Genomic DNA, 23,095 nt, shown 5'->3' with positions numbered 1-23,095 from the left:
CGCGATTTGCGGGAATTCCTGCTTTTCCAGCCTCCGCTCCAGAGGGAAGCGCGGAACGGAGGAGGCCCCGCCCCGGCCCCGCCTGGCCCCGCCCCGGGGCGTGTCCGGAAGGGGGCGGGGCCAGCGCCGCCCGTCGCCGCGGGCCGGGCCGGGCCGGTCGCCGCCGCCGCCATCGCCGCCATGGCCTGGGGCGCCTCGCTCGCCGAGTGCCTGCGCGAGTGGGAGGAGCTGCAGGACGGCTACCAGCGCATCCAGGTACCGCCGGCCCCGGGACAGCCCGGGCACGGGCCGCGGCAGCGCTCCGGGGTTGCCGCACCGGGGCAGGGAGATCCCCCGCGGGTGCCCCGCAGCATCCCCAGCGGGCACGGCGGCAGCCGGGCTCTCCGCTCTGCGGTCCGGCTGCTTTCCCCCCGTGCCCCGGCCCTCGGGTACGAGCCGTGCGCCTCGGGGCGAAGCAGGGAGCAGGGCAGGGGTGCCGGGCTGTGCCGGGGCGCGGGGCTCGGGAAGAGCGGGCTGCCCCGGTCCGATGCCCCGGCGCGCCGCGGACGTGGCGTGCAGAGCTCAGACCTCCCGGGTTTGCTGCTGGGAGCGGGGAGCGGCGGTGCCCGGCGTGGCACGGGCGGACGAAGTGCGCGGATGCTGTTTCGCTCCTTATCGCGGCTCTCAGCCCGGCTCGGGGCGGCCCGGGGACAGCCGGCCCCGCGGGGACACCGGCCAGCGGAGCCGAGGGCTCCCGGAGCGCTGGCACGCTTCAGCCCGGCGCCTTGTCCCGACTGCCGTGCCCTGTCACCGCCGGGCTGGCCGGGGCTCCGTGCCGGGAAGGTGACCGGTGTCAGAGGTGCTTCCACCTGCTCTGTGTAATCCCCAGGGCGCTGCCTGCCGGAGAAGGAGTGGGCAGGGTTCAGCTCACGCAGGGTCACCCAAGGGAATGGTTGGCCAACCATCTCCTGCCGCCGCTCAGGTCACTCGGCCGCAGCTGCAGCCGTTCCCTTTCCCCCTCCTTCCCCCCCAGAGCGGGGTGAAGCGGATGTTGTTGCGGGCACGTCGCTGCTGTGCCCAGATCTGGGGCAAGGGAGGCTTTGAGAAACCTCCTCTTGCTCCATAGGGGTTGCGTGGATGCCCCGGGTCGCCCACTCCGAGCCCTGAGTGCAGCCACTCAGCGCCGGCCCTTCCCTTCGGACACCTCCTCCCGCCGTCACTCCTCATCCAGGCTGTCCCCGATGCTGGCACGGCTAAAGGACTTGTCACAAAAGCCACTTGCTCACAGTTAACTCCGGAGCCAGGAGGAGGTGACTCTAGATGGCAGCAGGAAAGCTTGATGGTCAAGCAGGGAATGTGCTTGGATAAATCAGGGACATAAATCACTGCTGTGGAACCAGGACTATCTGGGATCTGTTCCCTCCTTGCTGCTGCTTGTCACCAGAGGGAGAAGGTTTCTCTCCTCTGCTCTTGGTTTCACCTTTCTCCTTTGGGAACAACTTTTAAGATCTGGTGATCGAGTGGTTGATAAGAGCTACAGAGGTTAGAATTTGTTCGTGCCAAGGTCTAGTCCAAGGGTTGGTGTGAGCAGCGTGTCATTCCCTGCTGGAGGTGGCACTCAGGCTGCTGTGGCCGAGGTGAGGCTGTTTTCCTGCTGACCTGGACAAGCAGCAGCAGCATTGATCCAGCAGCTCTCCCCTTTCCCTACTAAAAATAGAGGAGAAATGCAGGCAGCCTTATCCAGGTGTGGCTGGCTGAGGGGCACTTGGCTGCAGCCCTGCTGGGAGCCCTTCCCCATTGTCCAGCCCACGGACAGGCACCTCCAGCTTCCCGGGGTGCTCAGGTGGAGCCCCAAAGCCACGAGCTGAGAGACCTGGAGGCACAAAGAGCTGCTCATCCTGTCCCAGCACTCAAAGCCACTGTGGTACCACAGTTGTACCCTGGCCCACCCAGTGTTTATTCCCAAGTCTTTCCCATCTGCTGTGTGCAGTCATTGGTGTCCCAAGCACATCCCGTGGAGAGCCTGCTTGGGACTGGGGCTGGGCATCCCCATGGAAGCAGGGCTGGCTGCAGGCTGTCCCCAAACACCCCTGGCCTTCTGCAGCCATCTCTCCTCTCACCCAGCAGCCACACAGGTGACGTTAAGGACATTTTTTTAACAAAAGCATCATAGAGGGCCCAAGGACAGGGGTGTCTGGGCAGGCAGCTCTAAGGTGTGCTGGTCTCTCCTTCCCAGGACAACCACAAGCTGTACAAGCAGAAACTCGAGGAGCTGACCAAGCTGCAGGATGGGATCTCCAGCTCCATCGCCCGGCAGAAGAAGCGGCTGAAGGAGCTGTCGCTCTCCCTCAAAAAGTGAGTCAGTGCTCTGTGACAGCACGGGAGGGGAGAGCAGCTGGATGGGGCTGCTGAGCTCCCCTCATGCCTCAAATGCAAACCTCTCTGCAGCCAGGGGCTCTGGGGAGGATGTTCTTCCCAGCCCCCCTTTCCTGTGCCCTGTTTGCAGTGCAGAGCTCGCAAGGGGTTTGCAGTACCATGAACTGCTCCCCTCCTGCACAAAGCTCTGCCCATCCTTCCTAAGGGTGGCACCCATCTGGCCTCACCTTGCTCCCTTCTCTGAGCAACATCACAGCCTGACAGAGGAGCTCGCCCTGCAGATGGAGTTGTGGACTTGCCTCCCATCCACTGTCCCTGTCCTTGGGGTGTCCTTGCCCCAGCCAGTCACTTGTGGAGTGCCAGCACGTGCTGGTCACGTTACGGAGGCTCTCCTGGTGCCAGTGCCTGTGTTTGCTCCCCAGATGCAAAGCCCAGGCCACTCCCGAGCAGGAAGCATCCATCCAAGAGACCCAGAGCCTGATTAAAGAGAGGCAGAACGTGTTCTTTGAGATGGAGGCCTATCTGCCAAAGAAGAACGGGTGAGAAGGCACCTCAGCTCTGGCTGGGGCTCCAGGGCCACCCTCCCCATCCCTGTGGCTGTAACGCTGTAGGCACACGCCCCAGAGCTGTCACCCTGCACCCAGCGGTGTCACAGCTGTGCTGCTCCACGTGGGCTCCCCAAGGACACCTGGGCAGGAGCCAGCAGTGCTGCCCCTCACTCCTCTGCCTGCTCATGGCCACCCTTGCACAGTGGCTGTGCCCGAGGAGAAGCCCTGGTGAACACCCCAGTGCCTGTGGGAGGTGGGGTGTGTGCTCCCCCACCCGTCCCCTGCCCGTGGGAGGGGATTCCAGAGGGTTTGTGGGAGCACCTGGGGGCTCATCCCTGGTCCCACTGGTGGCACGAGAGGGGACAGCTCCACAGGCAGGTCCTTGTCCTGACGCTCTGCTCTCTCCCCAGGTTGTACCTGAGTCTGGTGCTCGGCAATGTGAACGTGACACTGCTCAGCAAACAGGCCAAGTACGGCCCCTCTCGCTGCTCCTCGGATTTCCCTGGCTTGGGATCCCCTTGGCACCAGGAACAGCTCCTCCCAGGCAGACAGGGGCTGGCTTGGCTCACCTGGTGTAGATTCCCTTCCTGAGCTGTTTCCTGCATCACTTCCCAAGAATCAGCCAAACCCTTGGCTCCCCCTCACATTCCTGCTGCTGGCCTGGGCTGGACCATTAGCTCTGACAAGTTAATGGGATCCTCCACTGAAGCCATGTCCGTGTTTCCACTGCGTTAGGAACTTCCAGGAAAGACAGACAGTGGATAGACCCCTCCTCTTCCCTTGGGGAAACACCAGAAGTTGGTTTTGGCCCCTTAGAGCCTTTCCCTTGCCAGAGATGCCCAGCCAGGAGCCACTCCCCTCTCCCTCTGTTCCCCAATCCTCCCCTTGGAGTCGTGTGCAGATCCCAGTCTGCCCATCTTCCCCACCAGGGCCACCCCCAGTTTGGGGTGGTTTGGGGTGCTCAGACGTGTCCCAGCTGCGTGGAAGCAGCCTGATGTGCTCTGCTCTCAGGAACACCCCAAGGCAAGGTTCTTCCTGAGCGTGTCCCAGAGGTTCCCAACAGAACATCACTTTACCCAGGCAGATGGGATGGGAGGACACAGATTTCCAGCAGCCCCCTTGCTCCAAGCCTGTCCTTGTGCTTCCCTGCAGGTTTGCATATAAAGATGAGTATGAGAAGTTCAAGCTCTACCTCACCATCATCCTCCTCATTGTCTCCTTCTCCTGTCGGTTCCTCCTCAACTCCAGGTGAGTCTGGCTTGGTGCTGGGCAGAGATCTCCTCCCTGCCCTTCTCTCCCATCCTGGAATAGCCAGAGCTGAACAGGAGATCCTGCTAAAGCATTGGAGGTGGGGTGGCCTTTGTGGCTGCGTGGCCATGGGGGGTGGCAGGAGCAGGTCCCTTCCCTTGGGGGTGGGTGTCCCACAGGCTGTCACTGTGCCTGTGCCCCCAGCACAAGCCTTTACACCCTGCTCTGTGTGACCCAGGGTGACAGACGCCGTCTTCAACTTCCTCCTGGTGTGGTACTACTGCACCCTCACCATCCGCGAGAGCATCCTGATCAACAACGGCTCCAAGTGAGTGCCGGGGCCCGGGAGGGGCTGGGCCCTCTCTGCAGGGCCCGGTCACAGCTCCCTCCCACTCAGGGTGTGTGGCAAACCCTGCCGGGAGCTGCAGGAGCGGGGCAGGAGGATCCTCCCGTTCCTGCGGGGGCAGCGCAGGAAGGTGGGGCTGGAAGGGCCCTGGTGCTGCCCAGCCCCGAGGCCCTGGGTCCTGCTCTGAGGTATTTCCCAACCAGCCCTGGGAGCTGAGGGGGGTGGGCTGGGCTGGGCTGCTCCACTCTCCAGGCTGCCTTTGGCTCTGGATTCACGCTCCAGATGTGACAGTGCTTCTCTGTGTCTGCCCTCCAGGATCAAAGGCTGGTGGGTTTTCCATCACTACATCTCCACCTTCCTCTCAGGTGTCATGCTGACGTGGTAAGTCTGTGTCCCCTGTCCCATGGGGGGCTGCCTGGGCTGTGGGACAGGCAGGGCCGGCTGTCCCCTCTCAGCCCCACATCCCCCAGCCAGCACTGTCTCTCCACAGGCCAGATGGGCTCATGTACCAGATGTTCAGGAACCAGTTTCTCTCCTTCTCCATGTACCAGAGTAAGTGCTGCCACGTGTGCTGGGACAGGGACCGAGCCCAGGTGCTGAGAGGGTGGGACTGACCCACGTGGAGACCTGGCTGCAGCTGCTCAGCCCTCAGCTCACCTGGCAGTTCCCGTGGCCTCGTGGGAGGATGCTGAGGCTGGAAGGTGATCCCTGGGCAGCTCCTGACAGCAGCCATGCTCTCCTTGCAGGCTTTGTGCAGTTCCTGCAGTATTACTACCAGAGCGGGTGCTTGTACCGGCTGCGAGCGCTGGGAGAGAGGCACAACATGGACCTGACTGTGGGTGAGTGGGATGTCCCCTTGCTGCTGTCAGCTCACTGGGGCGGTGGGTTCTACTGAAGGAAATGGTGACACTTAGATTTGAGGTCACTTTCAGCAGTGGCAGGAACATGAAAGCTACAAGTCAAACCAGAGCTCCCAGAGCAGCATCTCCTATGGGGCAGCACCACCCCATAGGCTGATTGTCCCCCTTGTCCTGCTCTGCTGGGACCACCAGCCCACAGCTGGCTCCCTCGCATGTCAGTTGGCAGTGAATGTGGCTCTGGCTATCCCAGGTTTCCCCAGGAAGCTCCTTCAGACATGACACATCCCTCCAAACCCCGGGCACTGTGGGCTGTCACCTCCCAGGCCCCTGTGACACTGAGGGCAGGAGCTGAGGGCCAGCTCCACTGGAGCCCAGAGCCCTGTGTTGCATTAGGAGTCCCTGCCACTGTCCCCCCTGCGAGTGCCCCAGTGAGGCTGGAGTGGCAGGACCTCCTCAGCCAGGCACGTGTGGGCACTGAGCCTCCCTGTCCTCCATGTCTGGAGGAGCTGGGCTCCATCCCCTGTCCACCAGCCCATTCCAGGTGCTCACAGAAACCTTCATCCTTTGCAGAAGGCTTCCAGTCCTGGATGTGGAGAGGCCTCACGTTCCTGCTTCCCTTCCTCTTCTTTGGGCAGGTGAGGCTGCCCCAGTCCTTGCAAGATGCCAGAGCTTTGGGTGGGAGCGGGATGTGCCACATTCCCAGCTGTGCTTGGTGGCCTGGACATGGCACAGACCCCACAGGCTGCCACAGCAGGGAAATGCTTCCAACAAATGCTGAGCCTTTCCCTTCAAAGCAGCCACAACTGGGGAAGTGAGATGGGGAGGAGCTGGGGTGGCTCTGCTGCGATGAGAACCCTTCCAAAGCCTTTCCAAAGCCATTCTGAGCTCCAGCTTTGAGCTGCTGCTGACAGGATCAAGTCCTTCCTTGGTCAGATTGTTGAGGCTGATGGCCAAAGGCTGCTCTGAGGCTTCCTGAGGCCCTTGGGCTCCAGCTGGCCTGAAACAGGGGGGATGTCCCAGCTGGGGTCCTCTGGGAACGAGCCCTCTGTCCCTGAGCCTGGCTGGGGTTTCACTGCCCCACATGAGGTCGGTGTGGGGTTTACACCCAGAGGGAGCAGCTGGACAGGCACCAGCCCGGGGCTGAGCCTCTGAAAGCAGCAGCAGCAGCTGCCCTGAATCTCCTCTCCCCTGCAGTTCTGGCAGCTCTACAACGCCATCACCCTGTTCCGCATGCTGCAGCACCCCGAGTGCAAGGAGTGGCAGGTAAGGGGGTCCTGGCAGGGCCCTGCAGGGGGAGGCCCCAGGCAGGTCCCTCCTGCTGACTCCGGCCTCTCCTCCCACAGGTCCTCATGTGCGGCCTCCCCTTCTTCATCCTCTTCCTGGGCAACTTCTTCACCACCCTGCGTGTGGTCCACCAGAAGATTCAGAACAAGAACCAGGACACGAAGGAGAATTGAAGTGGGGCGCTGTGGGGGCCCGGACTGTTTCTGCCCACTGGCTCCCTCCCCTATCCCCATCTCCTCAATTCCGTCCGGACTCTGGCGTCTCATCCCATTCCTTGGAGGCCTGGGTGTGGCACAGAGCTTGGGGCCTGCTCCTGGACAGTCCATGTGCTCAGCACGGGGCTGGATCCGTGCTGGAGTCACTCACCTGCAGGCAGGAGCACCCTGCAGCTCCTGTCCTGGCTGCCATCCACATCCAAACAGCAGGATGCTCGGGACAGCCATTCCCCTCCCTTGCACTGGGATGTTCCTGGCTGCTGGTGCTCCTCACTGGGACAGGGCAGTGTCCAGGGACTGCCTCCCACAGCTCCAGGGGTGCTGGAGGCTCCCCCTTTTCCCCCCAGCCCCGATTCCAGGGCTGGCCCAGCTCCTCCCTCCCCTTCAATCCACAGGGAAGGGGTGGCTGGGGCATGGGCGGGGTGGGAGCAGCAGGAGCTGGGGCTATGCAAGCAGCAGCCTGGGCTGGCAGCTCCTGAGGCTGCAGATGTGAAAATAAAGGGAAGGAGCTGCCCTGGGTCACTGGGACAGTCTGGGAACAGTTCCCACACTCTGCTCTGCGGCTTTGGTTCATCAGGAAGGGGGTCCTGACACAACCTCCCTGAAAGGAGGGTGGAGGTGGGGGGCAACAGGACGATTGTCACAACAGGACAAGAGGAAACAGCCTCAGTTTTCACCAGGGGAGGTTTAGATCAGATATTAAGGAAAATGTCTTCACAAAAAAGGGTCATCCAGCCCTGCCAGAGGCTGCCCAGGGCAGTTGTGGAGTCACCGACCCTGCAGGGATTTAAAAGCCATGTAGATGTGGCAGCTGGGGACATGGTTGAGTGGTGGGGTTGGTAGTGCTGGTTCAAGGGTTGGACTCAATGATTTGGAGGGGCTTTCCAGCCTAAATGAGCCCATGATTTTATGAAAAGTCATCTCCCTGTGCCCTTCCACCAGCCTGAGCTGCAGGGGGTGCTCCTTCCCACGGCATCCCAGCCTGTACAGGCTGTGGCCACCCAAGGAGCCCAGCAGAACCTCCGTGTCCCTGGAGGTGGGGAAGACGCCCTGTACCAGCTGTACCAGCACCGGGAGCTCTGGAAGAACCAAAGAGCAGGTGGGCACAGCTGCACCCCAGTCCAGAGCCCCCCACTGCCATGCTCCCTCCCCTCCACAGCCCAGCACTCAGGGTAGGGGCGACCCAGAGCTGCCACCACATCCCCTGATTTCCTCCTGGTGATCATCCATTGCTCCTCCTGCCTCCTCCTTCCCTCTGGCTGAGCAGAGAGATGCAGGAAGCAAACTTCAGACACAGGATTTTTATTCCAAGGGCAAATGTATTTAAATAATTTACAATCATTGGATAGCCTGGAAGTCTGGGGTTTCTGTTGTTTTTTGTTTGGTTGGTTTTTTTTTTTTTTTTCCATGCTTAAATCACAAAGATGTTCCAAATAAAAACCGTATTTAAAAAATGACCGTACATGGTGTGAGGGAGGGGCTGGGCTCAGGGCAGCAAGCAGGGCCCCCCAGGGCTGAGACCCTGCCTCCCAACCCCGGTGTGTTCCACAGGGAGAGGAGCTTCCCGCTGCTGCTGGAGCGAGGGCAGGCAGCAGGAACGGAGCAGGATATGCTGCTGGGGCCATGGGACAGCCTTGTGTCCAGAGCCAGCTGCCAGCCCCACACCCCAGAGCTGGGCAAACAGGGGTGGCAGGAGGGAGGCAAAGCTGCAATCCCAGCCCAGGACAGCCCCTCTGCTGTCCCTGCAGGCCAGGGTGGGCTCCAGCCCCAGGGATAAGGCAACACCTCGGGTCCAGGGAAGGACTCCCTGGCAGTGTCTGTCCCTCCTGCCCCACAGTGGCTGTGTCCCTGATGTCCCTGGTGCCACGGGGTGCACCCTGAGGTGCCGGTGACACCGCAGCTCCTGGACAGCAGCCTGAGCTACCCCCCCGCCCCTCTCAACCCTTTGCACTCCCTGGGTGCACAGCCTGCCCTGAGGGAATGCCGAGGCCCAGGAAGGGTTGGGAGTGACACTGGGGTAGCCGTGGGCTGGGGACGACACTGTCACCCACAGCAGCAGTGGGCGAGCAGGCACTTGCCAGCTCCCCTGGCCCACGCCTGGGGACCTGTTCTCTCCCTGGCCCCGCCAGCCCCGCTCTTAGCTCCACACGTCCAGGGAGTAGCGGCCCTTTGTCATCAGTTTCTTTACATAGTCCACGGCCTGGGGCTGGCTCATGTTCCCAAACTCAGACACGATCTCGTAGAAGGTGTTCTGCACATCCCGGGCCATGTTCCGGGCGTCGCTGCAAACAGGGAGTGAGTGAGACACCAGAGCACTGCCACAGAGCCCTGCCACCTCCCACTCTGGACACACGGGGTGCGCTCACCCCAGCCCCCTGCCCTCCTCTGAACCGGGACAGCATAACCCTCCCAGGGCTTGTAATGCACAGCTGGGGAAACTGAGTCACACTCCATTTCCCGAGAATGGCCCCAAATCGCCATCCTGTCCACAACCTACCCGCAGACATAGATGTGAGCCATCCCCTCGTTAAGCAGCTTCCAGACGTTTTCCTTGTTCTTCTTCAGTAAGTGCTGGACATAAACCTGGCAGGAAGCAAGGTGGGAGTGAGGAGAGATGAGCAGAGCCCCCACAGCACAGACCTTTGAGAGGGAGGCTCAGGAAGGCAAGGCTGTGCTCATGGCTCTGGGGGACAGGGAAGTGCTGGGTGCTCCTGCCTGCCATGGGAGTGATGGTGGGCAGCAGGGACAAGTGGCAGGAAGAGCAGTGTGGTACCTTCTCAGCCTGGTCCCTGGAGAAGGCCACGTTGAGCTGGGTGAGGACTCCCTCCTTCTGGAAGCGGGCCAGCTCCTCCCGGTACAGGTAGTCCTCGTGCTCGTGGCGGCAGCCGTAGTAAAGCACTGTCTCACCCACCTCCTTGCCTGCAGGGTCACACAGCCCCCATCAGCTGGGCCCTGCCAGCCCCCAGCCCTGCCCCTTCCCACCGTCCCCTTGTCCTGACACCCCCAGCAGCCCCAAACCCTGTGCTCTGCCCCACCCTGGGCTTGCAGAGCTGCACGATGCTTTCTGGTGACAAGGGGAAGCTCAGCACTGACTCCCAGTAGCGGCCATGGGCTTTAGAATCAAGTCTGAGGGATCTGACTGGTTATTTGGAGGTGTGCCGGGGGCAAAGGTCAGAGAAGTGCCCTAGGTCTGTCCACCCCCAAACATCCTCTGTGTCCAAGAGCAGGACAAAGCATCCTTGTGTGGACAAAAGCACTCAGCCCTGTTCACCCTGCCCCAGCAGTCTGCTTTTGGCTGGGCTCACCAGCAACAGGAGCAGCAAAGCTGCACCCTGGAGGCACCCAGCGCCCCCAGAGAGCCCTGCAGCAGCTCCAGCCCCGGGCACTCACCCTGCTGCTTGAGCCAGGCGCGCTCCTGGATGAAGCCGATGAAGGGGGCGATGCCGGTGCCCGGCCCGATCATGATCACGGGCGTGCTGGGCTTGAAGGGCAGCCGGAACTGCGACTTGCGCACGTACATGGGCACCAGGGAGCTGCTCCCCTGCTGGGCGGGCACCTTGCTCTTGAGCCAGTTGGTGGCCACCCCTTTGTTCAGGCGGCCCGTCTTGGTCTCGTACTCCACCGTCACGGCACAGATGTGGATGGAGTTGGGATGGACCTGCGGGGAAGAGATGCTGGAACCAGGCAGAGAAGGAGCCCCAGCAACCCCACACTGTGCTAAGGAACGGGGACAAGTTCAACCTCATGTTAACACTGGGACAGCTACTCCTCCCTGCATGCTCCTCATGGGGCTTCTGTCTTGTCCTCAACTCATCACGAAACCACTGAGCTTCCCCGGAGGTTGCCAAGAGGGACTTTTGACCAGCCCCTAAAATGCCACCTTGCCAGGCAAACGGGCAAACAGGAGCAAGGCTCCAGAGAGTGTGGTGGTATCAGGGCACAGCTGGCTGCAGCATGGACTCTCCACTGACCTGCGGGAAGCTGGGATAACTCCATGCACAGAGATCACTAAATCTGCCCCTCTCATAGCAAACGTCACCAGGAGAAGCTCCCAGCTGAGGGGAGCTGCAGCTGAAGAGGTCCCTCCACAGCCACATTCCCTGCTGGAAGCACACCCACCTTGGAGGAGGAGGCGATGGAGTAGTAGCGGGCCTGCAGGCGGGGCAGGAGCTCGCACAGGTGGTCGATTGGGGGGCGCAGGGAGGGCATGTCCTGCAGGATGGCCAGGATGTTCCTGCGGGCCTCCACCACCCAGCTGAGGTACAGCGCCTGCAGGCAAGGAGAGCACAGGCATCACAACCTCCCCACACGGCTGGCAAGCACCCCCTCAGCTCTCTGGGCGCCTTTTGGGGATCCCCCGGCCCAGCAGGGAAGGGCAGTGCTCCCACCTTGCCCTCGGCAGCAGAGGAGGCCATTTTGCGGAGGCGCTCCTGCTCGCCCGCGTCCGAGGCGTACTGGGCCAGCTCGTAGAGGACGTTGGTGCGGGGAGGGTTGGTGATGTCCAGGTAGTAGGTCAGGGCTGTCCGGTACGACGTGGGGCAGGGGAAGGGATGCTTCTTGTTGGATTCCTCTGGAGAGAAGTGGGAGAGAAAGAAAAATTAAAAACCATCCACCTCATGAGGTTTTGTGCCAGCTGCTACATACACAGCGAGGGCTGGAGACAGAGCACAGTGGGCTTCAGGGAGGAAAGAGCAGCCTGTGGGTCGGAGCCCCAGCTCCACACTGAATCACCTCCCTCCCCGGGCAGCTCCATCTCCCAGTAGCCCATTTTGTGTTTCACAGATGCTGCCTGACAGTTTTGCAGCAAAAAATACACCGTGTTCCCCCAGGGGCTCCCTGTCCTGAGATGTGCATGCACAGTCCAGCAAACCTCCAGGCTAAGCAGGGGGCTGCCCTCCGTGGCTAATTTGGCCTCAGGCACTTACACCTCCATCAGATCCAGCTTCAAAAGTGTCCTTAGGCTCTGTCAGCCACATACAGCTGTGCCAGCAGTCAAGGCTGGAGGCATTCTGTTTAGCCTTGAGAGGTCCATAAGGGACAGGAATGACAGCACAGGACACTGCACAGGGGGCCACAGGCTCCAGCAATGCCTTAAATCCACTTTGCTTCTAGAAACCAGGAGCTCTCTCAGGCTTCTGGGCCAGAACATCTGCTGCCTCAGGTCTGGCTGTGCTGCTCCAGGACTGTGATGGGCAGCAGCTGCCATCTCCCTTCTGCCAGAGGCTGGCTCTGCTGGGAATGCTACCCAGGAGGAGCTCCTTGGATCAGCACAAGTGCTCCCTGCTGGCAGTTCAGTCCCCAAGCCTGTGCCTCCTCCCAGGACTGAATAAGAACATCTCACACACTCAGGGCTCTGAGGAGCTCCAGGGCTGCTGAAGGATGCTCTGGTGGGCTGACGCTCCATAATTAGGAGTGTGCTGTTACATAATTTGTTGTTGAATGGGCTCACCAAGCACATTTCACAAGTGACCCACTTCAGCTGATCTCAGCAAGCAGGCTCTGAGCCCCTGCTGAAACAGCACAACACTGAGAGGGGCTGTGGGACACCTGGAGGTGCCCCACGGGATCTGAGGGTGAAGGACAGAGGCCACAGCTGGAGAACTGGAGACCTTCAGGGGTCATCCTTACTCACCATCTAAGTTGTTTAGGGACATGACAGTGTCCAGGTCCGTGCCCAGGATCTCACCAATCTGGTTCACCAGGGAGGAGTCGTTGGCTGGGTACACAGCCACGTGGTCCCCAGACTCATACCTGGCACAGAGCAGGAGAGCACGTGAACACCTGCACCACTTCCTGACCACCCCCAGCAGCTCAGCCACAAGACAAGGGGGCTGGTGCAAGAGGCAGCAGGACAACACTGAGGTCTGATGCACAGGACCTGCACCATCAGGGTCCACAGAGCCAGCAGTGACAGCAGCAGTGACATTGTGGGATAATGGTTTCCCAGGGTTTTTACAAGGCCTCTCCCAGGTTAAAAGCAGTTTTGCCAGAGCTCCAGCAAGGACAGATCAATTTCCCAACAGAACAGAGCAAAGCTCCTCAAAACCTCTGCAGTTGTTATGTTAAGCCAGCTGGATTCATCACTTCCTAGCAATTTAAGGAATTTGGGCCAATGAGAGGGTTTTAAGAACAGGGCTTTATTCCCCCTACGCTCATAGACCTGAACCAGGCACATACAGGCAAGAGCAAACCCCAGGTCAGCTGCCCTCTCATTTATTGAGTGACTTCTAGAGAATTTCTGCAACTGGGACTGCTCAGGTAGGACAGGGATGTGGGATGGGATGGACCCCAAGCAGTGCAAGAGCTGGGAGCACGTCCTGACAGGGGGTACCTGGTACAAAAGGGGCAGGGTTAAGGAGCAAGGTCCCCTCCTAAGTGCTGGATGAGGCTGGTGCCACATGCTTGTTCTTTGCCCCTGACAAAACAAAGGAGCAGTCTCCCCCAGGGAAGTACCTGATTTTGGAATTGGAGATATCCAGCTCCAGGTGCATCAAGTGTCGCTCTCCACCCTCGTTCAGCTTGCGGTTCTCCGTGACCTGAGCCAGGAAGGGGTTCTTGGCATCAAATGGGCTGCAAGGAAAGACAAAGGTGTTTTGGGATTCCCTCCTGCAGGCTCATGGAGCTCCTTGTATGTTCCTCTGACTCCAGAGCAGGCTCCCATGATTTGGTTCCTGTTCCAAGGCACACTGCACGGCACAAACCAAATTACGATCTGCTGCTCCCCACACTGGCACAGAAAACAGACCATGACCCTGCTGCTCCCCACACTGGCACAGAAACAGACCATGACCCTGCTGCTCCCCACACTGGCACAGAAAACAGATCCTTTTCCTTCTCAGCACAGCCCAGCAGCCAACAGCTTCTGTCCCATTAAGGACACATGACACAGAACTGGATTGGAGGCACTGTCACATCTCAAAGAAATAATTTAGGCTGGAATCAATGTTTGAAGCTCATCTCCCCACAGCAATACTGCCAGCAGCCATCATGCATGGGCCACTGCAGGCAAGGAAAGGCTCAGGACAGATGCTGTGGATGTACCAGCCAAACAGCACACGTGACCACAGCCATCTCCTCACCACTAATGTTTCATTAACTGGGGAATCTCGGAGTCCCAGTGCAGCTCTGAGGCCATTTCTCTGGGGCAGAGACCTGCTGTGCTGCAGGAGTGGCACTGCCTGCACAGCAGGTGCTGTCACAAACATCAGGGAGCCACCAGCCAAGAGCTGCCCCAGGCAGAGCCTGCCCAGGGGGTTTGGCACTCACGGCTTCTGGTTCTCGTAGCTCTTGAGTCTGCCCATCTCCCCCGTGTAGACTTTGTTCATGTTCACATCTGTGTGCACCACCAGCTCGTACTGCCGGATGCTGGGGGAGAAAGGGGAGAGAAAAGAGAAAAAAGTCAAACTGATCCCACAAGGTACAGCTGGAAGCATCATCTCCTTTGCTGGATTTGCAAAAACAAATGCAAATCCCACCTCTTTGCCCCACTCGAGACATGAGGGAGCAGGCAGACTCTGCAGAAAGCCCAAAGCAAGGGGAACCCTCAGCCTCCCTGGAGCCTCACGACCAGCACAGCCACCCCCAAAGAAACCAAAGCCATCATCTCCCCACTGAGAACAGGAACCCAGAGCTGGGCTCAGACTCACACCAGCACAGGCTCAGGCAAACAGCCCCACTCACTGCTCTACTTGTGCCCTTGAGTCTGGAAGGGGAGGCAGTGCAGAGGAAAGGGCACAGCAGCCCAGGGCTGATGGCACAGCCACCAGTCAAGGTGACCAGTCTCTGACATCCAGGAGGAGCTGCTCCCAAACCCACCTGGACTCTTCTCCTGTAGCCTCCACCCCGAAGTGCTCACACACTGCTGGCCAGAACTGCTCTCTCCAGGTGATGAAGTCTTCTTCCAGGCTAGCCAGGGCAGAAGAGAGAGTCAATAACCCAGCCCCACTCCGAGAGAAGCCACCTGAGATCCCTATGCCCTCCTCCCATCACTGTGGGAAAAGGGATTTGCCCGAGGCCCAGGCCCCCTTGGTACCTCCACATGCCCACAGATCCCCAGGCAAGCACCTGCAGAGCACTGAGCGGGAACTGCTGCTACACCAGACACCCCTCCCTTGCCCAGCTCTGCCAAGGAAGGCTTTGTCATTTAGGCTCAGTCTTTAACAAGCTCAGCTCCCCATCATCCATCCCTGGCAGGAGGTGACCTTCCTAAAAGGTCATTATTCCACCATGGCACTGCTTATTTTTCCAGCTTCAGAGCCTTCCACACTGGGCATATCCCTCCCATAAGGCCCTGCAGACCTTAGAGGTAGAGCCACAGATTGATGTCATGTCCCAAGGTGCTCAGGTGAACACAGAGAGGTTAAAAAAAAATAAAAAAAGAAAGAAAATATCATTGTCTGAGTTGGAAGGAGATTAACCTGCCTCCTTCACTGGGAAGGGTGAGTTTATCCACACAGGCTGCAGCAGGGCAAAGGCAGAGGAGGCTGCAAAGCCTGCTCCAGTTGTACCCATGGGCATTTAAAGCTGAGGTGGAATTTCCCAGAGACAGGATCCCTTAGGACAATCCCTGTGCACGGGGAGCTGACTGTGGCAGACACACACACTCACAAACATGTCAGCCCTGACAACGAGCCCTGTGGAGTTTATTTCTGGCTTGGCAGTGGAGCCCATTCCCTGCCAAGGTCCCTTCCAAGATGCTCTCAGCCAGCTCTGACCAGCCCCTCAGCCCAAGGCACTCACTTGCCATCGTCATCTCCCAGCCCCAGCTCAAAGATGCGCTGGGCTCCAAGCTCCTCCAGCCTCTTGTCCACGTACTTCCCCATGGCATTGAAGTGCTCGTAAGTTTTGTTCCCCAGCCCAAAGACCTGGAAGGGAATACTCATGAGCATGCAGAAGCAGGAGGTGGACTTTCCCCATCCATTTGACATCCTCTGGCCAGGTATCACCCCGCAAAGGATGCAGAACAAAGACAGTGAGACCTCTCCCAGCACCCACATCAGCTCCCCAGTAAGAATCTACCACTGAGAGTGTGTGCTCAGGAGGCACCAGCACCTCCCCTGAGCCTGGATGCACTTCCAGAAACTCCTGCATATCTCCTCGTGGGACCAGTAAGAACCTGGACTGCCTGAAGAGCCATTGCTGGCCCTTGCCTCCCACAAACCACACAGTAAATAAATCCTTGCTCACTGCTTCACACAGAGCAGCCTCACATCTCCACCAGTGGATTTTACTCTCATTTGCAGTATTTGCTGCCTAAGGAATTTGGCCAGGGTTTAGTTGAGGTGGTTGTTTCTCAGCCAGTCATTCAGCTCAGCACGGGAAGAGAGCTACACACTCCTCCAAGTGATTTAATTCGTGGGAGAAGATCTGGCCCCAGGCTGCACAATTAGCTTCTGAAGAGCAGCAGCAGCCAGTAGCTCATTTACAGGCTTGTATTCAGTGCCTGCAGGGCTGTTTGGGGCTGTTTATACCAGGGAACCCTCATGACTTAGGGAGTGGAGAGCAAACTCTGGCATTTGCATTTGAAGAAGTACATTTGCAGGTGTCCACAAAGCCTGGGCAGGAAGACAGCAGGAACCTCATCCCAGACAAGGTGTACAAGGCACAGACATCGTGTTGGGCCTTTCCCCAAGCTACTCTGGAGGGCTCTTGGCCCTCCTGCCCAAATGCAACACAAGAAGTGGAATGGGGCCACTTACTGCAAACCGGAGACCCGACAGGTCAGCATCAGCCTCCTGCAGCCAGTCATAGAAATCCTGGGCATTGTCTGTGGGATCCCCCTCTCCGTAGGTGGCCATGCAGAACACTGCCAAGGACTTGTCGATCTCAGAGAGGCGACTCAGGTCCGACTGCAAGCAGAGCAAAGAAGGAATCTTCAAGGATCCCACACTGTGGCTGTTGGGCAACTCCCATTCCCACAGTGCAGGTGTGCAAACAGCACCACATGTTTACAGAATGGGTTGGGAAAGGCCAAACCCACCCAAAATGGCTGGGAAAATAAAGGCAATCACCCTCACTGGACTGCAAGTCAATATTTCTGCTCCACCAGAAAGAAAAGCAATGGGATTTTCCATGCAAGGCTTTAAAGGACCAGGAAAATGCAGAATGGCAAGGACCGAGCCCTTACCTGCATCTCTCAGGCTGATCTTTCTCCCCTAAATGACACAACTGTCCCTTGGCCAGGGTCATTGAATTTTTTTTAGGGGGCACTGAAAGGTTATTACTATGCCAAGGCTGTTCAGGGCTAAATTACCAGGTCATACTCCTCTGGATCTGCTGCCATGCCCCGGAGGCCATAGCGATGGGCATCTTTGGCGAGGCGATTGGCAAACTCCTCTGCTGTGCCCGTCTGGGAACCGTAGAAAACCACTATATTTCGGCCCTGGAGAGAAAGAAAAATCCCTTTTAAATGGTGATTAGTCATTTGGAAAGTGCATGGATGAAGCACAAAGGAAATGCCTGAGATCAGGAATCCTGGACTGCGACCTAAAGGCAAGCAGGAGTCTGTGCTTGTGCAGGACTCCGAGAGCTTGGCAGAAAACTCAAGGCTGAGCTGTTAATGAGAACATGACTCTTGCCACTCTCAGAGGGGAGATTCAGGTCGGACTAAAACCCAAAGCAAAGAATAAACTTTCCAGATTTACTCTCAACTTTGAGGCTGCAGCGTGACTCCTGGAAACAGGGAACACCCTGGATGAGAATGCAGAACTTGCCAAAGGCTCTGGGCAAGTGCCTAAGCACCAGAGCTCCTGCTCTGCTGCAAGCCAGCTACTTTGAAGTAGAATGGAAAATGCATCCAGCCCTTGCTTCCTCTTGTGTCCAGCCCAGCAGAGTCAAAAGCTGACAGTTCTGTGTACAATTCCCATTGCACAGCCAGCCACTTTGGGAACCAACCACACAGATAAACAACTGCCAGCCAATGACTTCAAAGTCTCTGCCATTTCCCCTCTGACTTTGATCTCATATTACATGATTTTTTTCCACCACTGAATTTTCACTTTAATTTCTTCTCTAAGAACAACTCTCAGGCACGGACTGAAAGAGCTATTCCTGGCTGCTCACACAGCCTTCCTCTGGATGCTCTCTGCAGCAGCCATGTGTCTGAATCCAAACCAGCTCCTCCTGCTGACAGTTTTCAGAGGAAACTGGGATGGGCATGAGCTCCCCCACCTTCCCAGCACCCTGTGGAGGCAGAACAAGCAGCTTACCGTCTTCTTCATCTTCTCAATGAAGCTGCTGTCTCTCACTGGAGCTGCTCTGAAAGACAGGAGGAACATCTTTTCAGATGAGCACATTCATTTTTGAGGTCAGGAATAAGCAAGTGGGAGGAAAGTGGCCTCCAGACCTCAGGAAAGCTGCCCAAAAGGGTGTGAAACTCCACTGACCACTGTTATTCACCTTGTCCCAGGGATGCCCATTGCTCAGCCACAGGGCTTCTGCACACCACCATGGAGCTGGGACTTGGAGCAGAGGGGAAAAGCTGAGCTCCTGCCTGACTCCCATCAGTGAATCCTCCCACAGGAAAAGCCCAGGCACACAGCCCTGCCCACCAGGAAACCTTTATCAACTGCTCTGAGAGGTTTCACAGCTGAGCAGGTTAAAGGATCTCACAGGAGCGGGTCTCCAGATAAGTCTCAGGGGCCAAGCCATGGTTTCAAAGAAGGGAATGGAAAACTCCCTCCTTCCTACACCACCATGGGCAGGCAGGATCATCCTGAGCCATGCTCCCCAGGGCACAACCCCCAAACCTGAAGTCAAACAGGGCTAAAAAGCAGCTATTTCCACCTCCAAACAGCATGCCAGCCACGAGCCCCAGAGCTGCAGAGCCCTGTGGAGCAGGCACACGCTGATCAGACCCACAGAGCTCCCAGCAAGGCCACCACTGCCAGCCAAGGTCCCATGGAGCTTGTCCCATGCTAGGTTCCCATTCCCAGGGTGGATTTCCTGCACAGAACATTTGCATTCTCATATAGATGTGGCTTTCCCTATCTTGGAAGGGGAACAAACCCCAGCAGAGCCAGAAACATGGAGGTGGGGATTCACACTGCTGTGGCTGCCCTGTTAGGGAGGCAGCCAGAAGAGCTTTGCTATCCTAGCACATCTTTGCATTTTCAGTGTTACGGAGTGAAAACAGCCCAGCCTTGGGACTCTGGGAGCCTCACAAGCAGAGGTGGCCATAACTACAGTCAGATTAGGTGCAGAGAGCTTCTCAGAGCAGGCCAGGACAGAAGCTCCCCTGCTGTCCTCCCCACCAAAACTCTGGTAGCAGGGAAGATGAACGTGGGACCCGTTCCCATTCCACAATGGAAGAATGCAAGGCCAGGTCTCCTGTGGGAAGAGAGAAGCCTCCAGGCAAAAAACAAATGGTTTTGGCTCCAGCCCATGTGAGAATGTGAAGAGCTTGCTAACAGTTTCCTCAGCTCTGTAAGCCCAGAGGGAGGGATCCTGCGGATGTGCCGAGGCATTTGCAGAGAGCACACACACACGCAGAGCAGCAGGGTGGGGAATAAAACATCCCTAAAACATCCCTTCCAGCACCCCTTGCTACCCAAAGGGATCAAGGAGCTCCATAACTGGGCCTGACAGCTCTGAGCACCAACAGTCTCATACAAAAGACAAAGCACACACAAAGGACAAGCAAAGCTGACCCCAAAAAGCTCCCCAAGGCAGCTGTGCTCCCAGGAGAGCTGCTTCACACCCCTGCTTGGCTCTCTCAGCAGTTAACAGTCTCCTCATGTTGTCATTTGTCCCCTGTTGGGAACTGGGATATCACAAATATCTTAAGGGAGCAGCCTCAGCCCTGCCCACGCTGCAGCCAGGACAGGGGCTCAGGAGAGCTCTCAAGACACAGCTCTCACTTAGTTTTTATCTCCTTGGTGAACTTCTTTAATTCTTGCCCTCTGCAAATGAGATCCAATTAAAGCAACTGTTGGTTTAACTACTAAACAAAATGCTTTTAAAGAAGGAGAAAAATAAAAGTTTATAGATCCTTTCAACAAGCTCCCTTTGGAAGAGAAAAGAGAGCAGCACATGGAGCTCGTCCGTTTTCAAAGGAGGCAGCCCTGCACTGAAGTGAGTGCTGGAGAACAGGCTGTGGCTCAGATACAGAAGAAATAATGAGCCTGGCTTTGGAAAAAAGACTACACAACTCCCTGAAATTGCTTCATCAGGGTGGCCTGAAAATCTGAGCAATGAAAACACACAGGCACCAAAGGCAGAAACTACACACAATTTCACTGCTCTGCCAGGGAAACTTGGAAGAGAAAGTTCGTCCTCAGCAAGGACTGCTCTTACAGCTTAGACAGCTCAAGGTAGCAGCTACAAGCACTAGAAGAAGCACTGGGTGGAGGGAAGGGCATTAACCCCATTGTCAGAGTGAGTCTGTAACTTGTACAGCTCCCCCACCCTTGGTGAGAGCCCACAGCACAAACGACTCCCAGGGCTCTCTGTCACTTTGGTTTCAGGAGAAAGAAAGGACAGGGGAGGAAGCTTCCAATAGCTCAGCAAGAATACGAAAGCCTGTCTCAGCTGAACGCCTCTCCTTCAGAAAGCTCCTGCTCCCATGGCTTTCCTGCTGAAAGCACAGATACATCCAGAAGTGAGGACGCAGCCTGGAAGCTGCACAGAAACCGAGCACCGACAGCAGGGTCTCCCCTGGAGCAGCCTGCTTCCAAGCAGAGCCTCTCCCCTTCCTTCTCCTCCTGTTCAGAGGGAGGAGGCACCCACTCCACCCAGCTTCGGAGCTGGAAGGACCCCACCAGCCCACCAGGCAGAGTAACTCACCTGGCCACGGCCGGCTCTTCCTGCGGGGCCGAGTACACACAGCCCATGGCAGGGCAGGGAGGAGGCAGACAAAGAGTCCAGGGCAGCTGTGTCTGCAAAGGGAGCTGTGGGGGGACGGATCTAACTTAGCTCTGGAGCCACAGGCACACAGGCCTTTCCATTCTGCTCCTCCCGGGCGTTAAAACCAAGCATCAGCCTTTTGTTGAGGAGAAGAGAGCCGGCACAAAAGGTCCCGGCACGGGTCATAGCAGGAGTGGTGCCATCCACCCCGATCCTCGTGGTGGGGCTTTGGAAGTTACTGAGTGGATCTGCGCAGTCCTGAGAAACTGCAACATCTGGCAGCAGTGGCAGAAAGGAATTAGGAGTGGAGAATGAAACCTCCCAGGATCCTCTGCAGCACACGTCCCTCTCCCATCCGCACGGAGCAGTGGAGCAGGGGACGGGACACAAAACCCTCCCCCAGCCTCGTTCCCTTGGAAACTGTTTATATCACAGCTGCTTTTATATATTCTTTTATAAAAAAAGAAAAAAAAAGCAAAAAAAAAGCTTGTGCTGTAGCTGAATGAAACGATTCCAGACACTGCGTGAGCAACGCTTCGGGTAACTATGGCAGTGCCATTACGGGGGCAGCTCAAAGGAGTTTGTTTTCCTCAGGATCCTATTAAATTAAATTAGAGATGGTCTCTCTCACACACACAGGCAGCAGAGAGCTAATCAGGCTGAGGACTTGGAGCAATTCCTGCCACAGGAAGCCCTACAAGTACCAGGGAATGGATTTCTGCATAGCTGCAGATAGAGATAAGCCAGTTTCTGTCCCAAACAATGTTAAAGAGGGGGGGAGAAGGGAGAGAGTGACACTCAGCATACCAATGGCTGTCCCACCCGCATCTCCCCAGGATGGCTGTCTGCAGAGCGGGGACAGGAGAAGAGAAAGAGGTCTGTGATTGAGAAACTTGCAGACGAGGTGCAGCCAAAGAGCAAAAATAAATTGCTGTGTTCCCCGGCAATGGCCCTGCGAGGAAGCGCGGTGGCCGTGGCTGCTGTGATCCAGAGCTGCTCTCCCTAATGACATCTGCAGAGCAGGCTGCAGGGAGGGCTGCTCTGGTGGTTTTAATTAAGTCTGAAAATGGTCAAAAACACAAGCAATGCTCAGTCAGTGGGATCCCAGCCGGGCCCACACACACGTGTCACACGTCACAGGTACAGGACACCTCGTGCGCAGGAAACACTGCATGTGCTGGGTTCTGTCCCTTCTGTGGGCACTTCAGGCAGGAAAACAGCTCCACTTGGCTTAAGGGTGAAGATCAGCAGCCTGATCCCCCTCTGAGCTGTGGCTGAACCTGGAAACGCATTGCTGGGGCAAGATCATGATGACTCCCAGGCCACACAGAGAGAACCCAGCCCAGCTGCCATCCAGAACAGGGCATCTCAACCTCACATCTGCTCTTCCACAACCAAGGGCAGTAACAACACTGGCCCTTCCTTTGCAGACCCTGCTGAGCTGGCATGGGTTTATGAAGGTGTGCTGCTCCCAAACACCCCAGAAGGGCACCGAGGTGCTGGATGCTGTGTTTAGGTCAGAGACTCTGCCTGCACTCTTCAGCATTGCAAACACATTGCAAAGCAGCAGCCACTGAGATGTGTCTGAGTTGTTATTCAGCACCTTCATCCTCCAGCGTTCTGAGGCTGAAGTTGGGGGACCAAAGTGACACAACTGAAACCATCATCCAATGCCATCAGATAAAGCAGTTCAGGGCACTTTGGCAGAGCTGCAGAGAACGAGCTGAAGAAATGCAACCCTTCTAAAGGCCAAGGCTCTCCACTCCAGCCAGAGACAGCCCCACTGAGGCCTCTCTGCCTCCACAGGTCTGGGACAGCTTCCCTGCCCCCCCATATCCAGCCAGCCACAGGCAGAGGCTGACAGAGGGATCCTGATTTGCTCGTTCATCAGAAAGGAAACTCCACCCCAGGCTGAAGGATTACAGGAGGGAAGGAAACCCAAGGCTGACCAAGCTTGTTTTCTCATTCATTTTCTTCCCCGTTCCAGGCGTCCCATAAAATCCCACTGCAAAAGCTGCAGGAAGTCACTGTCTCTGGCCTGAAGGATGCATGTGCCACCAGCCACAGCCTTGGCTTTTAGGGTCACAGCTTGATACAATGACCACAGCAGGGTACAGGGAAAAACCACTCCACAGCCTCCTCTCACTCTGCACCTGCCTGGCTGACACTTTTCCAAAGTGCAGCTGCGTCAGACAACTTGCTGAACAACCTCACCTCTCTGGTTATCAGCAACAGGAGGTGCTGCTGCTCCACACCTCCCACAAGAAGCAGTTGCTCCCTCACTGCTCACAGGGACAGAGAAGGCAGCACAGACCCCAGAGAGGAAACAAAGTGCCTGTGAGGCAGCTCAGAGCCAGGACCCGCAGCCAGGCTGGGATGGAAGCCCATGTGCTGAGG

General features: G+C 57.4%; 2 protein-coding genes across 5 annotated transcripts in view; one reads left to right on the top strand and one right to left on the bottom strand.

Moving 5' to 3' along the window:
- The first annotated feature begins 111 nt into the window (after positions 1-111).
- On the top strand, positions 112-7,406 carry TMEM120A (transmembrane protein 120A). Its single transcript, XM_038157793.1, has 12 exons — positions 112-255; positions 2,216-2,334; positions 2,778-2,894; positions 3,314-3,373; positions 4,056-4,151; positions 4,390-4,479; positions 4,813-4,878; positions 4,988-5,049; positions 5,244-5,336; positions 5,928-5,992; positions 6,552-6,620; positions 6,701-7,406. Exons 1-12 carry the CDS (start codon positions 181-183, stop codon positions 6,812-6,814), a joined length of 1,026 nt encoding a protein of 341 aa, XP_038013721.1. The 5' UTR covers positions 112-180; the 3' UTR covers positions 6,815-7,406.
- Positions 7,407-8,240: 834 nt separating this feature from the next.
- Positions 8,241-23,095, bottom strand: part of LOC119709702 (NADPH--cytochrome P450 reductase) — a 28,324-nt gene continuing 13,469 nt past the window's right edge. For all 4 annotated transcript variants that reach the window (XM_038157788.1, XM_038157789.1, XM_038157790.1 and 1 more), the window contains 14 exons: positions 18,064-18,112; positions 17,109-17,237; positions 16,555-16,704; positions 15,596-15,720; positions 14,672-14,761; positions 14,123-14,221; positions 13,310-13,426; positions 12,489-12,607; positions 11,245-11,426; positions 10,976-11,125; positions 10,247-10,514; positions 9,630-9,775; positions 9,354-9,439; positions 8,241-9,138 (listed from right to left, as the gene is read on the bottom strand). In XM_038157788.1, the coding sequence (XP_038013716.1) occupies positions 8,994-9,138; positions 9,354-9,439; positions 9,630-9,775; positions 10,247-10,514; positions 10,976-11,125; positions 11,245-11,426; positions 12,489-12,607; positions 13,310-13,426; positions 14,123-14,221; positions 14,672-14,761; positions 15,596-15,720; positions 16,555-16,704; positions 17,109-17,237; positions 18,064-18,112 (1,855 nt within the window). In that variant the 3' untranslated portion in view covers positions 8,241-8,993. The remainder of the gene's footprint in view (positions 9,139-9,353; positions 9,440-9,629; positions 9,776-10,246; positions 10,515-10,975; positions 11,126-11,244; positions 11,427-12,488; positions 12,608-13,309; positions 13,427-14,122; positions 14,222-14,671; positions 14,762-15,595; positions 15,721-16,554; positions 16,705-17,108; positions 17,238-18,063; positions 18,113-23,095) is intronic.

The sequence above is a fragment of the Motacilla alba genome, chromosome 19, assembly GCF_015832195.1.
Source record: "Motacilla alba alba isolate MOTALB_02 chromosome 19, Motacilla_alba_V1.0_pri, whole genome shotgun sequence".
Taxonomy (NCBI): domain Eukaryota; kingdom Metazoa; phylum Chordata; class Aves; order Passeriformes; family Motacillidae; genus Motacilla; species Motacilla alba.
This window is presented reverse-complemented; position numbering and strand designations above follow the sequence as displayed.